General features: G+C 39.1%; 1 protein-coding gene across 3 annotated transcripts in view; it reads left to right on the forward strand.

The window, feature by feature from the left end:
- Positions 1–14,575, forward strand: part of doc2b (double C2-like domains, beta) — a 227,708-nt gene that overhangs the window by 1,293 nt on the left and 211,840 nt on the right. For 2 of the 3 annotated variants that reach the window (XM_088615764.1, XM_088615765.1), the window contains exons 1-2: positions 6,403–6,514; positions 7,308–7,364. In XM_088615764.1, the coding sequence (XP_088471890.1) occupies positions 6,418–6,514; positions 7,308–7,364 (154 nt within the window). In that variant the 5' untranslated portion in view covers positions 6,403–6,417. Of the gene's footprint in view, positions 1–912; positions 1,702–3,865; positions 4,399–6,402; positions 6,515–7,307; positions 7,365–14,575 lie in introns of those variants that run through there. The other variant, XM_088615766.1, reaches the window with a different exon arrangement.

The following is a 14,575-nucleotide window of genomic DNA, read 5'->3' on the forward strand; positions in this document are numbered from 1 at the left end:
ATTACTCCCCTTCCTACAGCCTCAAATATTTTGTGTAATTTTGTATTTTGTATTTAAAACAACTTGAGAGATATCCCCAAATTGTATTTTTAGTTACATTGTAAGCTCATGAACGTCCTGCAGACACTTTGAATCCTCTGTTTTGTGAGCTTCCTGTAGGTCCCAAAACCTGTTGATCCTGTCTTGTTTGTTTTTTTTTAATTGTTTTCAAGTAAAGGCGACAGTACTCATTACAGAAAGAAAGTTAAGAACAAAAAGGTACCGTAACTGGTACAAGATCAATACTCGATAAATCCATACTATAACCCCACATTTTTTGAGAGCACAGGCTGGTAAATCAGGAATGAAAATACCTATAAATGTTGAATTTCTTTCTCCAGCAGTGATGTGCTTCCAGTTTTTGCAGATGTATAAGATATAACATTCAGGAGCACTTTTTTTCTGGGTTTGAACATTCCTTGATAATGTCTTTTGTTGGCTGTGAACCAGGATATCCTATCCATGTGCAAGATTTTATTACTGAGAGTTCCACCTAAAAGCTTAAAGATGATTCCCTTTGAACTTTGATTTCTTTTTCATTAAGGTGTTATCTATTCTTCTATGAAAACCCCCTCAGACCTCCTGCAACACCAGTGCACAAAAATATCAGGTGTGCCCAATGGCTTGCTCACAAGCCTCAAAGGCTTTAGCCCATACACATTTTTAAAAAGCACTTCACTCTAGAATTTAGTTTTGTTGTTGATATACAGTATGTGTTTTCATAGCATCCATGAAAAAAAAAATCTATCGACTAATAGAACGTGGTAAATAAGGAAAGAAAAGCATGGGTATGTCTGTATTGTTACATTGTACTGTAGCGGTGATATCAAACACAATCCCCTCATTCAAACTGTTTTTTCTTTGTGTGTCAAGTGGCACAGATGTAAAGCAGACTGGAAAACGACCTTCGCAGGATTCTAGTCCCTTTTGAAGAGCAGCGCTCCAGCGAACCGCAGGTTGCTAAGGAATGGGTGAAAAAAAGAAGCCGAAGGCCACCGCGTAATTATTGCGCACCAGGGCCGCCTGGCCTCTCCAGCTGCCTTGAATGAACTGACGCACTTCAAATTTCTTGTCGGTGACAAAGTAATATAACAAGACAAAAAGGGACGAAGGGCCGGGTCAAATAAACTCAAGTTGGGTTTTTATTTTTCCCCAATTCGTCTTCCATCAGCTACAAGAGACGAGAGAGTTAAAGGTTGAAAACATAATGTGAAAAGGGCTCTCTCTTCTTTTTTGTAGGCAAGGGAGACCTGGTCACTTGTGTTTCGCAATATGACAGGCAACCATAGCGAATTATCGATGTCAGGTCGAGGAGGACTGTTTCTACTGTCATTATAAATTGGACATTTTTAGATAAACGAAACAATTCCCTTCGGGAGGCTGCGGGTGCCTTTGACGTTTGATGTGATCCATTACTGTTTTTCAGCACCACACCCCTCACTAATATGTGACCCTGTGTAATCTAATATGTGACCCTGAGTGTTGACCTTTCGTTACCTCTCGACTCGCCCTGGACAGGTGATGCCAATAAGCGAAGATGATGTTGTTGATGCTTCACGTACGACGAAATCGAATCTTAAATAGTTTGGCTACTTGGGCATTATTGAGAGCTCCATTCAAAAAGGATCTATATACATTATCGTCAGAAATCGCTTGTTCCTGGTAAGAGTCGTGGCGCTCACATTATATGCTTATACTTCCTAAAAATTAGACTTCATGTTGTAATATTGTACCGGTTAAGTTCCGTAATTATTCCCCATGTATACAGTACAGATGCATTTGCTTTATAGAAGTCTAACGTTTGCATGTACGCTGCAAATTTTAAGTTTTTTCAGCACAATCTAGAGTTCCATTCAAACCAAAGACCTTATCGTCATGTAAACAGATTTTTAATTTCAGAGGAGAATGAAACTTTAAAAGATGCTGAACCGTACAGAGTATCGTTAATTTCGGGGAAACATGATTCATGAATTATTTAATAGGGGTATTACATATTCAAAGTAGCGTGCCGCTCTAATTTACAAATATACGAAACGCACTACCGATCAAACCGAGATTAAATATGATCTTTTTTTTTTGCTGAAGTACAGTTCCCAAATCTTAATGCCCAGTAGCCATGAAAACTCTGGTTGTTATGCTGTGGGAATAGCTATTGATTCCAGAGGTCCAGACCTCAAAGCAGCTGAGCATGACAGATGTTCTTGCGACGGATCCTCTGATGCACAGTGACAGCAATAGGCTGCTCTTTTAACTCTCAGCTCAGTGTTTAGAGACCTGCCGTTTGCGCCTTTTACTTGTGTGTGGGCGCTGTTATTTTATTGCTGTTTTATTAGTATTTAAAGGGGTAGGTGGGTAGGATCGTATACAGTATATCTAAATTTAAAAACGTGCTGCATTCAGAACTGAAGCCACCGAGCCTCGGAGCTATAGCTTTTGTGTGGTGTTGCTAAGAGACTTCTGAAAGCAGAACACGTTAACCTTTTTGTGTCGAGGTAGTTAAGAGCCTGGCATTTAATATGCCAGTAAGATAAACACAGGTTACTTGGCTGGGGTACTGTAAGCATCATGGTGCGTAAAGTTACCTGTATTACTTTTTTATTACTTTTAATACAGCTTTTTCATTTATTTTTTCTCACCCAATCTAAAATACTTTGAAAGTAACTAATTGGGTTTCTGCTTATAAGTTTTAAGAAAATCACTAGGTTTGTATATGTATCATTGTTTCAGAATTTCTCCTTGCAGAAGGAAAACTGATGCTTTTCTAATATTACCTTGCATTCCTCATAGGGAAGCCCATCGATTAGGGGAACTAATTTCAATCACCCTTAGAACCATTTGTTTTTTACTTTCCAAGCAATGTATTACACCTGCATAAAAAATACTAAAATTAGCATTACTGTTGTTGCATACATACAGTAGGTGAGCGTTCTCGTTTGTGTCTGTAGCAACGAGGGTTCTGGGAAAAAGAATCACCGGACCCGTGGAACACTGTCATGTGGACTGACTTGTTCTTCACGAAATGTTCGGTTAGTTTGTATCCTTGGTGATACTGGCTCCTATGCTTTACATGTTGGTCCGGCAATGTAGGCTTGCCAATTGGTGTAGTAGTTTCTTTTTAATAATTTGGGAAATGCCCCAGGATCTGGAACTTTAAAAAACGCATCCCTTCAGCTCAAGGGTGGTCCGGTTCTGGTGCTGGAGAGTTGGGTCCTGTTTTAACTCAGCTCTGAACCAGTATTGGGTCAGTAATGGCTTAATTGGATCAATTTATCAACTTTGGAGCGCTCGCCCTGCAGTCTGTGTGGGTCCTAATGTCCCAGTATGGTGACAGGTACGCTATACTGTAAAAAGGTGCCATCCTTCAAACCGAGGTCCTAACTTTCTGTGGTCATTAAAAATCCCAGGGCGTTTCTCGAAAAGAGTAGGGGTGTTACCCCGGCATTCTGGCCAAATTTAGCCCTGGCCTTTACCAATCATAGCCTCCTAATAATCCCCATCTCTGAATTGGCTTCATCACTCTGTTCTCCTCCCCACTGAGAGCTGGTGTGTGGGGAGAGTACTGGCGCATCATCCAGGTGGGACTGCACACTGGTGGTGGAGGAGGAGAGTCCAGAGTTTCCGGAGTGTCCAGAAAAGCACTATATAAGTGTAAGGAATCATCATTATTAAAATGTTGATTGATACTTCCTAGCAATAATGAACTTGTCCATTTAAACCACTAAACAAATATCTCCCACTACATTGCGTCATTCAGTCTTGCAGCTGATGCTGGGAAAACTAGAACAAAGACTATTTTGCTGCTTCTGGAGTTTGTTTTTTTTTTCAGAAAAGAGGGTCTGTCACTGGCTGTTGCCTGGTATTGTGAAGCTGAATCTGGTCACTCTTCAGAGCCTCATCCCCGCAGAGCACTGCCAAGACAGCAGCAGTGTTCAGCTTGGAGAAGCCTTGTGTTGTGGAGGGACTGTCAGTGGACCGGGCTGTTTGTCTCTCAGAGAGCACGTGGGGAGCACAGCTTCTGAAAAGTCAACAATGAATGACCTCAGCCTTATGCTTATCCACAAAGCCAAGATAATAAGAGGGGGAGGGTAAAAGCATTAAACTACAGTGCGGCTGTTTGCTCTGGGAAATGAGAGCTCACTTTGTTCTGGCAAAGACGACTGAGAGGATCTTTCACTGCTTCTTTGCCACAGTGACACACGGGGCTGCAAACTACGCTGTGAGGGTTATTTTTCAAACTGAGGTGCACAATACGGAAGTCCTTGTAGAATGTTTTTCTTTTTTTTTCTGGGAGGGACTTATGCAGGTGCCCTTAATGATTACAGCTGCTAAAGAAGAGTGCTTGCAGATGTGAATACAAAGGTAGGCACCACTGACTTATTTAATATTATCTCGTCTGTGACGTTCCAAATAACGGGCAGTATTTGAACACCACTGAGAGACTGTGAAACTGCAAAATGCTGGTTTAATTTAACCATAGACTTGGCTCTATACAGTTGCCAGTAATATTTATTTAAAAAGAACAGTGTTGTGAAAAAAATGTAGCTTTTTGTTGTCTCAGATTCAAATAGTTTTGGAGAGGCAGTACATTTATTCACTGAGTTTTTCCTTTCCGATTACTTACATCTTTCCGCATGATGGAAAGAGTATGTTTTTCCTTTAGTTTTTAGTTTAGTTTTTTTTCCTTTTATCATTGGGTTTAGCTGTCTATGTTTTAATGAGCTGTTCTTTCAATATGTGCTGAAAATATGCAATGTGGAGCTGCAGAAGGTGTTCTTTATATATCCATCCAACATGCATTTCCTGGTAATAACGTTATAATGCACAATATTTCTTTGTGTCGAGGTTAACTCACTTTGTGCACTTTAGAACTGAATGTAGCTGAAACTTTTTTTTCCCAGTTCCATCTCTAAGCTGGGGCTTTGCTGACCCTAGCATCTGCTGGTTTTCTTCCCATTGAGGTCCTGATTGTTTAATTGACCCCTTAAGTGAACGAAATTCAATTAAGCAAACAGGGGTCTAGCTGGAAAGAAACCCAAAAGACAATGATGAGGTTCAGAATCTAGAGCCTTGTTTTAGATTATAGAACACAGAAAAATACTCTTGCTGTGTAATCTGTCTTAACACTTGCTCGACAACTTTCTGATCCTCTAAAATACTTTTTAAGGTGACAGAAGATCGCAAAAAGAATGTGTATTTGCATAAATCTTTTGCAACCTCACATCCCATACTAATGGTCACCTAATGACATGATTGATTGAAATGACCCATCTTGAGGTCATTTCATGAATGCATCCAGGTCCTGCAGGACTGCTAAACACTGGAGAGCAGTTTGCTCAGGTAGGAAGGTAAAACCATACAAATTGGAACATTAGCAGCTTCATGTATCGTCTAAACCCAGGTCAGCAGGTCGCTCTAGTGACTCACTGTCATGCCTTCTCCTGTTCAGAGCAGCAGGAGTAGGCATGCTGTGCTGACAAAGTGGATGATTCTTTCTCCCTGCAACAGCATACTTTGAAGATGCACCCTACTAAAAATGTACAGTGATGCATGGACAAGCTGAGCATCCGTAGACACAAGACTCTTCTCCATAAAACAAGAAAAGCTAAGTGCCTAGAGTAATGCAAAAATCTACATAGGCAAGCCTTTTAAGTTCTTTGACAATATTCTATGTTCTCATGAGTCATAAATTGATTAGTTTTCTAAGCAAAAGCCAAAGGTCATGTCAAGAAGAGAAGCCTACAATGAAAAGGTTATCTGCTGTACATCATGAAAAGGGATGGCTTTATCTCCAGGACTGGTAACAGCCATGGGATTTAAGGAAATATAAAGTGAGCAAAATAGAATAAAAAAGAACAGACTATAGAAGGTGGCGGGTGTCTGGAACAAACTACATAGCTGTGTGGTTGATGCTTTCATGAAACCATTGAATGAGTTGCTCAGATTAAATGTAATCAATCAAGCCAGGAAGCATGAATGTTCTCATTTCGAAGCATTCAATCAGTGTTTTATAAGCTTAATGTCTGAAGCTTCATCTGTGACTCAACTGGCATTAAGGGAGGCCACAGGAGTCATAGAAATAATCAGGAAGCAATAATAAAGTGCAAAACCAGTGTCCATTTGCTTAAGTGCTCTCGGTGCAAAACAAATATTTACAAAAGAAGAAAGCAACTCTGATTATGGAAAAACGGGCAAACTGTACTGTACCTTTCTGAGGAATTCCTCCCTAACAGGGTTTTAAGTATAGATGGTTTATTATTATTAATATTAATATTAATAATAATAATTAATAATATTTATTTATTTAGATCAGTCAAATACATATTCTTTCATTTGAATGTGTTCTGGCATGATGGAGGATTGTGAACTCGGTCAGTGACGATGATGAACGAGTGTGTGAATTGTGAACATGAAAGTCCTGGTACGAGGTCATCAGAGGAAGGCGTACAACAGAGGAGAGTATTGCCAAGACAGCCAGGTGATGTCCACAGGAGTGATCAAACTGCTGGGCTGCTCAGCCCTGTCACCTGTCCTGCAGTATTATGGTTGGGTGGGATATGTGCCAGTATGCCAATGCACTCGTGGTACAAGAGATAAGTATTCAAAAAAGGGAAAACATTTTCTAGGACAGATGCAAACTTCTACAGAGCCAGTGAAAGCTATAATACATCAGCCTGTTATAGAGGTAAAGGCAGAACACACTTACATTAAAATGATTAACCGTAAGGAGAGGGTTTTTGGAAGTAAAAGGAAGAAACTTAGAAAAACTCAGAGAGCATAGAAACGGCATCAATCCAAGAATTTTGTTTATTGTGGCAAAAACATCACTGACTGTTATTCAAGTCATTATTAAAAATGGTAACTAAGTTTATTTTTGGTTTGTGCTTTGCATTAAATTCAATTTCAGCTAGGTAATTATTCGAATCTGAGTTCAGCATCTCAAGTGCTCCTGATGCATAACACTGCTGCCTTCTGTACCCATGAATGTGACTCATAAGAAATGTATCAGATAACATGAACAGAGCACTGCATGGAGTATTCGGAGCAGTGTGAGGACTCCATAATGTCCCAACATTCTCACTTTTCCTTTAAAAAATCCAGGCAGCTTCCCCTTGAGGAACAGGATGTTTCAGAAAGAATTGTTTCTAGTCACGTGAGCAGCCTGCCTGCTAGCCAGCAGACAGAATCCACTAGCTTAGCCAGAGTTCTGTACAGTAGCTCACTTTATCAGGACTTATCTGACATTATCGCTTCTTACTTGTTGTTTTCAGGTTCAGCCCAAAGCAACAGCAGTGTTTATATTCCCTCCACACTTGGAGTTTCTGAAGGTAAGCACTGCCTTTATTTCTTCTGTTTGCCTCACACACACTGGCTTTTGTGTGGTTTCTTCCTCCTTGATGACTCTTGAACTGGAGCCAAAGTCTGTTTCACGGTTTAAAGAAGAGGAATGACTGGTCAGCACACCTTTTTTTTTTTGTCATGGTAACTACCATAACAGGTACAGGGTTTTTTTTTTTTGGAATGGCAATGAAAATGAAAAGGTGGGACAGTGGAAGAATCTAATCCTGGGAAACAGAGCTGTAATGTCTGGCAGCTCGCAGGTCTCAGGTCATGTCTTTTCCAGTCTGTTAATGACATGCCACCTGACAGAAGGGCTTAAAATAAGAAAGTGAATCATGCCACAGTGAGCCTCTGCATCTTAATGTGTAAAGACCTTTTTGAACCATTTTAAATTAAATCTGTTGACAAAGCAAGTAAAGCCCCACTCCAAGAGGCATGATTCAAGAACAGAATGAAATTTATTCCTAGAAAAGGAAAGGTTGACTGTGATGACTTTTTTTGACATTGGGATACAAGAGTGTATGTGGAAAACAATTGTTAATGGAGGTGATTTTTATTTTTTTTTAGTTTTTGCTTAGCTTGTTTAAACTGTGATTAAAATCTTCTACTGTACATAAAGATGACACAAACTTGGCAATAATTAGCATTATAGTCCGTTTGTCCTTGACACCAGTTTTTCACACCACTCCTGAGTTTGATTGTGGGATGTGTCATGAGAAATTGTAAATGACTAAAATTAGACGTTATCTTTTGATTTATTGTGGAATGTTGATGCTGTCATCTGTGACAATGCAAAAGCCATGTTGTTTTTTTGTTTATTTTATTACGCTGTGCAGTCCAGATTAGCTACAGTACATCCTTCCTTAGTAGATTGTCAGCAGCCGACTTTGTCCCTTTATTTTGGATGAAATTTGTTTTAATAAAATATCACCGCTGCTTTTACAGTATTACCAGTACATATGGCTCTCATGGCCTGTTTCCATGAAAATGTGATTAGAGTTCTATGATTCATTAAAGCATGCATCTCAAAAAGGACAAAACGATACATTTCTGGTATAACTATGAGATGCTTAAAACATTTAGAAGGTCCTAAAAATGCATCCACAATCTGAAATCTTTCTGTCCAGACATGTAATAAACTTGGTGTGATTTAGTTTTGCAGTGCGGTTACCTTGTCAAGTTCACATTTGTGCATATGATGTGATTTTCATGAAACACTTTCTTATGGCTGCAAGCGCATGGCTGGTGCCCTGGAAGCCATCGGCTCGACTGTGACGGGGGAGGACACTCGTGTCTTGTCTGTAATGCAGAGCATCTGGCTTCACATTGGTTCTGGAGCACTTGGGTGTGACGTCTGTCCCTGTGCAAGTCATAGCCATTAAAACACTTGGTGTCGGGGATCTCTGACAGCAGACACCTCATGTTGATGAACACCAGCTTTTACAAGACCCATCCTTCCCCTCGCTCCTATCAGAGCACTGCTGATGCTGTGAACACCAGTGACATGATCTTGTAAGAGCAATAAACCCCATTTTTTATGCGCTTTGTAATTTATAACCTCAGTTATACAAATGCACGCCTTACTCTGTAAGCTTTCTCTTTGGCATTGTACTGTGTTTGCTATTGCTAGATTCAAATATTATAGTACTTTAGTTGCTTCCTTAGAGATTGTCAGGCAACAGAGCATTTATATTAGCTTAAGCCTCTGAATATTGACAAAATATCATCTGTAAAAGAGGGGATTATTAATTACTTCTTTCAGAATGGCTGACAGACCGACATCTGCATTCTCTACTAATTACATGTACGTGTAGGAATTGCTTAAATAAACCTCACCAATTGCAAGAGTAAGTCTGGCTCTTGAATTCTGTGCGGTTAATGCTGTCACTTGTCGAAGGGGTGTTAGTTAATAAAGACAGCAGTGCGCAAAACTAGAGTTCAACAGGTCTAATTAAAACACCAAGGTAGTGCTATAAAGATATACAAGTATGTGGTATATATAAAAGTCAGTTGCATGGGTACAAATTGACACATTTGGGTGAGAAGAAACTGGTCCTATGCTATGCTCCTGCTTCTAACCATTAAATCCCACAGGGACTGTCTGGTTCTGAATAAAGGTGTGTACTTCATTCAGTTTTTTTTTTGCTTTAGTACAAAGTGATACTGTATTTAAAGCTGCTCTTTCCATTTCCTTTCAGTTTGAGGGGTTTTCTTTGATGCTGTTAACACCCAATTTCTCAATTTGACACTTATGAGAACACTTTTCTCATTTTGTCTTATCTTTCATGGGACTGCCTCATTGCATTTGACTGAATGATGGTTTTATATCCTGACTATACTGCAACAGATTCTGCTCCTCTGCTTCTGGTGTTCCCTGGGCTTGGTCAGATATTTTAATGGTGTTTCTGGACTGATAGCTTTGCCTATCATGTTTCATTCCCTTCACGTCATAAAATGAACATGCCTCATTGTTTATTTCTGTGATTTGTACGTTAAGATGAGTGGTGAAACAGTGTGTAACCCATTGACCGTTTCATTTTTCTGTGGGTACATAATTAAAACACAATCCGCCTCTTCAGTGTTTGGAGTGGTGAAGCCTTAATGCTGTGTTATATTGTACCTGCATGTAAATGAGCCTTTATGTTTGGCTTTGTGTATTTGCTGTCCCTTCTGTATCGGTGCCGCCACGCTGTTGCCATGCCATCTTCCTGATTTTGCCCTTAATCCTGCTGATTAAATGTTTTTGTTTTTAAGCAAGCAGGAAAAATTAACAATATACTTTTAATGTGCAGATAAAAAATGTAAAGAGCACAAAGCCACTGTTGTAAATAGAAGAAGATGGGTAGGAGGAGGGGTGAGAGTGGGAACTAGTTTAGGGAAAGTGTGTGTTGAGGGCACATATGGGCATTTAGTGTCACGGCCTTAGAGATCCCTAAACGTTCAGATCAGCATGTCTTGAACTTCACACACCAGTTCACCCTATTTATCAAGATTCAGGAAGATGTGACTCTTAAAGAGGAAATAGGCCTGTGTTAATTAGGAGTCACAGACCTCTCTCATATTACACTTTGTAATTTACAAGTAAATGCAAGGTTTTCCACTGCTCAAAGTAGTTCCTGGAGGACCTAGTATATCCTGGTTCTTAATCCAACCTGAGCTCTCAGGTAGTAAGTCCAATTCATTAATTTAATTAATGGCATAATTTTAATACTTGTTACTTGGCTCTTAGATGTATAAGGAACTGTACCTTTAATGAAGTGAGTATTTTATGTACTTAGCTGTAAAAGGTTTTTAAAATCTTTTAAAAATATTTATCCCTGGAAAAAAGAAAATAATCGGGTTAATTGTTTTATTGAGAAGAGTCTTATTAAGTTTTATTAAGAAGAGTCTTATGGCTTTATTCAATTCAGGAAGTGACCTTTACACCTCTGCTTTAAACCCATTCTGTAAATCACTGTGTGTTTTTGGAACCAGGCTGATTTGGTATAATACTTAACTCCCTACAACCCTGCTGAGCTGTAAAGATGTTAAATAACCTCTGGTCTTTTGGCTCACTGGATGTGCTCACTAGCCTTTGCATCATATGGCTTTGAGGGTCTAGGAGATAATGGTTAAAAATCCCCCCAAAAAAACCCTATTGATACTTAACTTGTATTGAGATCAGAATTCTGTCTTGGGGAAAAGTCTTGAGCATTACTACCTAGTAGCTTTGGCGGTATATTTCTAGGTCTGAGCTCCTGAAATGTGGTGTCTATTATCTTTTGGCAGTGTTTCTGAATGTTGTATTCGTGCACATACGCTGTACAGCCTTCAGATCAGTGCTCTGCAGGAGGAACAGCTATCCTCTGCATGTCAGGGGACAGGGAGCGAGGGATTCAGCATGGATTCCTGGAATGATTCACTGAGGAGTGCGGCTGTGGCAGCTGTTTTTTCTAAGCTAAGTGTATATTTACAGGCCAGGCACATTACTGCATCTAAACAAGAACGTCTGCTGCAGGGTGTAGGTGGCTTTTAGCTTCAGTCTCCTTTTGATCACTGCTATTTGAGATAATGGGATTTTATTGATTCGAAGCAGAAATCCTGCTCCATAAAACTCAGTTTTCAGAGAACATGAGGATGTTCTGTTCTTTACCTAGTGTCAATTAGCTTTTCCATCAGAAGATCTACACAGAGGACATCTTGTTGCTGTAGAGATTTTGTAATAGCTGCTTAAGCATGACTAATAAGACACCTTGTAGCTCTACCTACAGTACATGACATTTGGACACAGTTACATTTTCCAAATTATATTCTTCAACCTGTTAATTTATTAACTCATTACAGTTCTTCCCTATATAACTGTTATAACTTTGTACTTTATTTTGTAATGTTGTGAAATGCTCCAGCTTCTCTCTTGGTTCTGTTCTAGTGAAAAAGCTAGTGTTTCCAGTTAAGTTCAGGATATTACCATACAAAAAACTGTTATTTTCTCTGGTAGATGTCGTTTTATGCTTCTATCTGATTTTCAGTAAAATGAGTCTCTGAGTAGTGTCAGCAGTTTTGAACAGTAGCATGCAGAAGGATAGAAAGAGAGTCTGTCACATCATAACTGTGACAAAAAATTAATAATTTGCACAATTTTGCTCTTTTAATGTACTGAAAATTTGAATCCTGATACAATCTATTCACAGATATAATAGAGCATTTCACCGGTCAGACATGGGGTCAGATGTATTAAAATGCAAATTATGCAATGTTTTTTTTAGAAAAGAATTTGCAAATGTGATGCATTCACTACCAAAACTAAATATAAATGCTAATCGGTACCTATACAAAATGCATTTCAAATGCTCTTCCATGCCACAGACCTAAACTGGGCTAACACAAGTATAGTTTGTTTTATTAATTTAGCAGATGCTTTTATGCAAGGTAAACACTGTCAATGTAATCATAGCTGATGGTAACTGCCAGGTACTGTATCTACCAAGAAAGGACTCAAGTTATAGAATGATACCGCATTGCTCTGCTGTATTGCTATACAAGTGAGCCTTCTAACATTGTTCAGAGCTGGTGATTTGCAATGAAGAGCAAAGGTAATTGAACATTTGCAATCGCATACTTTTGCTGAACTGTCTACCCTCATACGTTACATAGCAGGCTGAGACGTTTGTGCACAGGTGACTTTGAACTGAGTTTACATCAACCAAGAGAGACTGGAAATTCTGATCTCATTTTAGCGCTTTCAGGTTTTAACTATTGAATGGGATCTCAACTGTGGGTTTTCTCTTGCCCTCCAAAGACTGGTGATGTGATCCCACTGTCATAGCCAGTTTTGTGATAACGTGAGAGCGATCAGCCGCAGCTGGTCTCTGCACAGAACATGAGGCCTTCATTTTTTCCCTCATGTTACTGTATTTCAGATATGCAGCACTTAATCTTCTTCTGATGGTTTTAGAAATGTTTTAAGATGGACATCTTTACGAGGTCTTGAAACCAGGTGCATTGCCTTCATTTGGTATACCGTTCAGGCCTGAAATATAGTAGACCTTTTTGAGGTAGTTTTGATTAGGATTAATTAATAAGATGTTTATATGCTGATTCCAGGCCATACAAAGCACGATGACCCTCCAGATAGCTGTATTGTTGTGTAGGAAGCATGTTCCTCAAAGGGTTGAGGTCACACTGTCCTGATTTTTGTTTGCCAAGGCCATGCAACTATTCAGAACCGATTCTGCTCTTTCACTCGAATGCTAAACATTACTGGTAAAATAGAATAAAAATAAACTACTACATGTTTAATCAGAGTTCTAACAGAGGTAGTAGTTCTTAAATAGTCCACATCCTACCCTTATTCCTGCTGTCCTCACCCATGCTCCTTTCTCTGTACTTATAATACAATATATAGCTAAAATATATATATATATCTAAAAACTGCTGCTCTTTTCAATAAAGATTCAAGCTTCTTCCTTTTTAGGAACTGATGCACAGTCTGCTATGATGTCAAGTCCACATTACATCTGAGACATTGCCAGTTCTAACAAGCATGTCCTTACTCCCTAGCCTCCATACGCAATAGCCCTTTCTGTTTCAGGGGGCATTGTATCAGATCAACAAGACTGTAACATCAGATCTGTCAGTTCAGTTCATTTGTGAAGTGAGCTTTATACAATAAAGCACAGCTATCTTAAAGGCTGGTTTAAACCATGCTTACATTGAGTCCCCCTCGAGAATAATTTAATTTTGCCTTGCCTGAGCTTTCAAGTATAACAAGGGTTCATCTTTGTCCAAAAGCTCAAAAAGCTTAACACTGGCAGGCTTCTTTATTTTTACCGACAAAAGTTGCTGCTGATTCTACCTGTAGTAAAGGTGGCAGCTGCTCACATTAGTCAGTTCCACAAGCTGTGTGTTGCCTCAGGCTTCAGGATGTATGCAGGCTGTCACCAGGAAACACGGGTATTTTTATTCTAGCTTTCACCAGAGAAGCATACAGGTTTATTTTTTAATTAGCTCTTTTGTTTAGTCTGCTGAGCGCCTGTTCAAGCCTAAGGGAGGGGGAATGAGGGGAGCCGAGACTGAGCTTGATGGACAGAAAGCCATTCACATGCAGGGGAGAAACGAATGGTTTGATGCAAAGGAGAAAGCCTAGACAAAAATAGGGTATTTATTTATTTTTTGGTGGGGAAAATATATACAGTAAGCTAGTCGCTGGAATAGATTTCAATAATACTTCTTTAGAAACTAAAATAAGACATGTTCGTTCCTGTACAAATTTCTGGTAAAGGTTTTGGAACTTTGTTTTGCGGTTAACTTATTTAAATGTCACAGGATTTCAAATCCGTTAAAAAGAAATGTTCATATTCCTATTATATGTAGATAAAAAGGGAGATGTGTCCCAGTTTAGACACGAGTATTCTGGTCCAAATGTCAAAATTCCCTTTCAAGATAAAAGTTTAATTTAAAATGACAAAGCGTCACATGAACCCTGATTGTATATGTTTGGGGTTTCATTAATAAACACTGGATATCCCTCCTGAACTGAAAAGCTGTAAATGAAACTTCAAAGAAAGATTTTCTGATTTCCTATTGCTCTCATATCCTTAAGTTCTCATAGGCCATATAAATGCTAAATCAGAAGCAATACTTTTCAATTCTTTTAATTTTTTTTTTACTCATCACTGATGGATCACATAGCTGTTATTATGTAGTAGGTAGTTTTGTG

The sequence above is a fragment of the Lepisosteus platostomus genome, chromosome 22, assembly GCF_059453375.1.
Source record: "Lepisosteus platostomus isolate fLepPlt1 chromosome 22, fLepPlt1.hap1, whole genome shotgun sequence".
Taxonomy (NCBI): domain Eukaryota; kingdom Metazoa; phylum Chordata; class Actinopteri; order Semionotiformes; family Lepisosteidae; genus Lepisosteus; species Lepisosteus platostomus.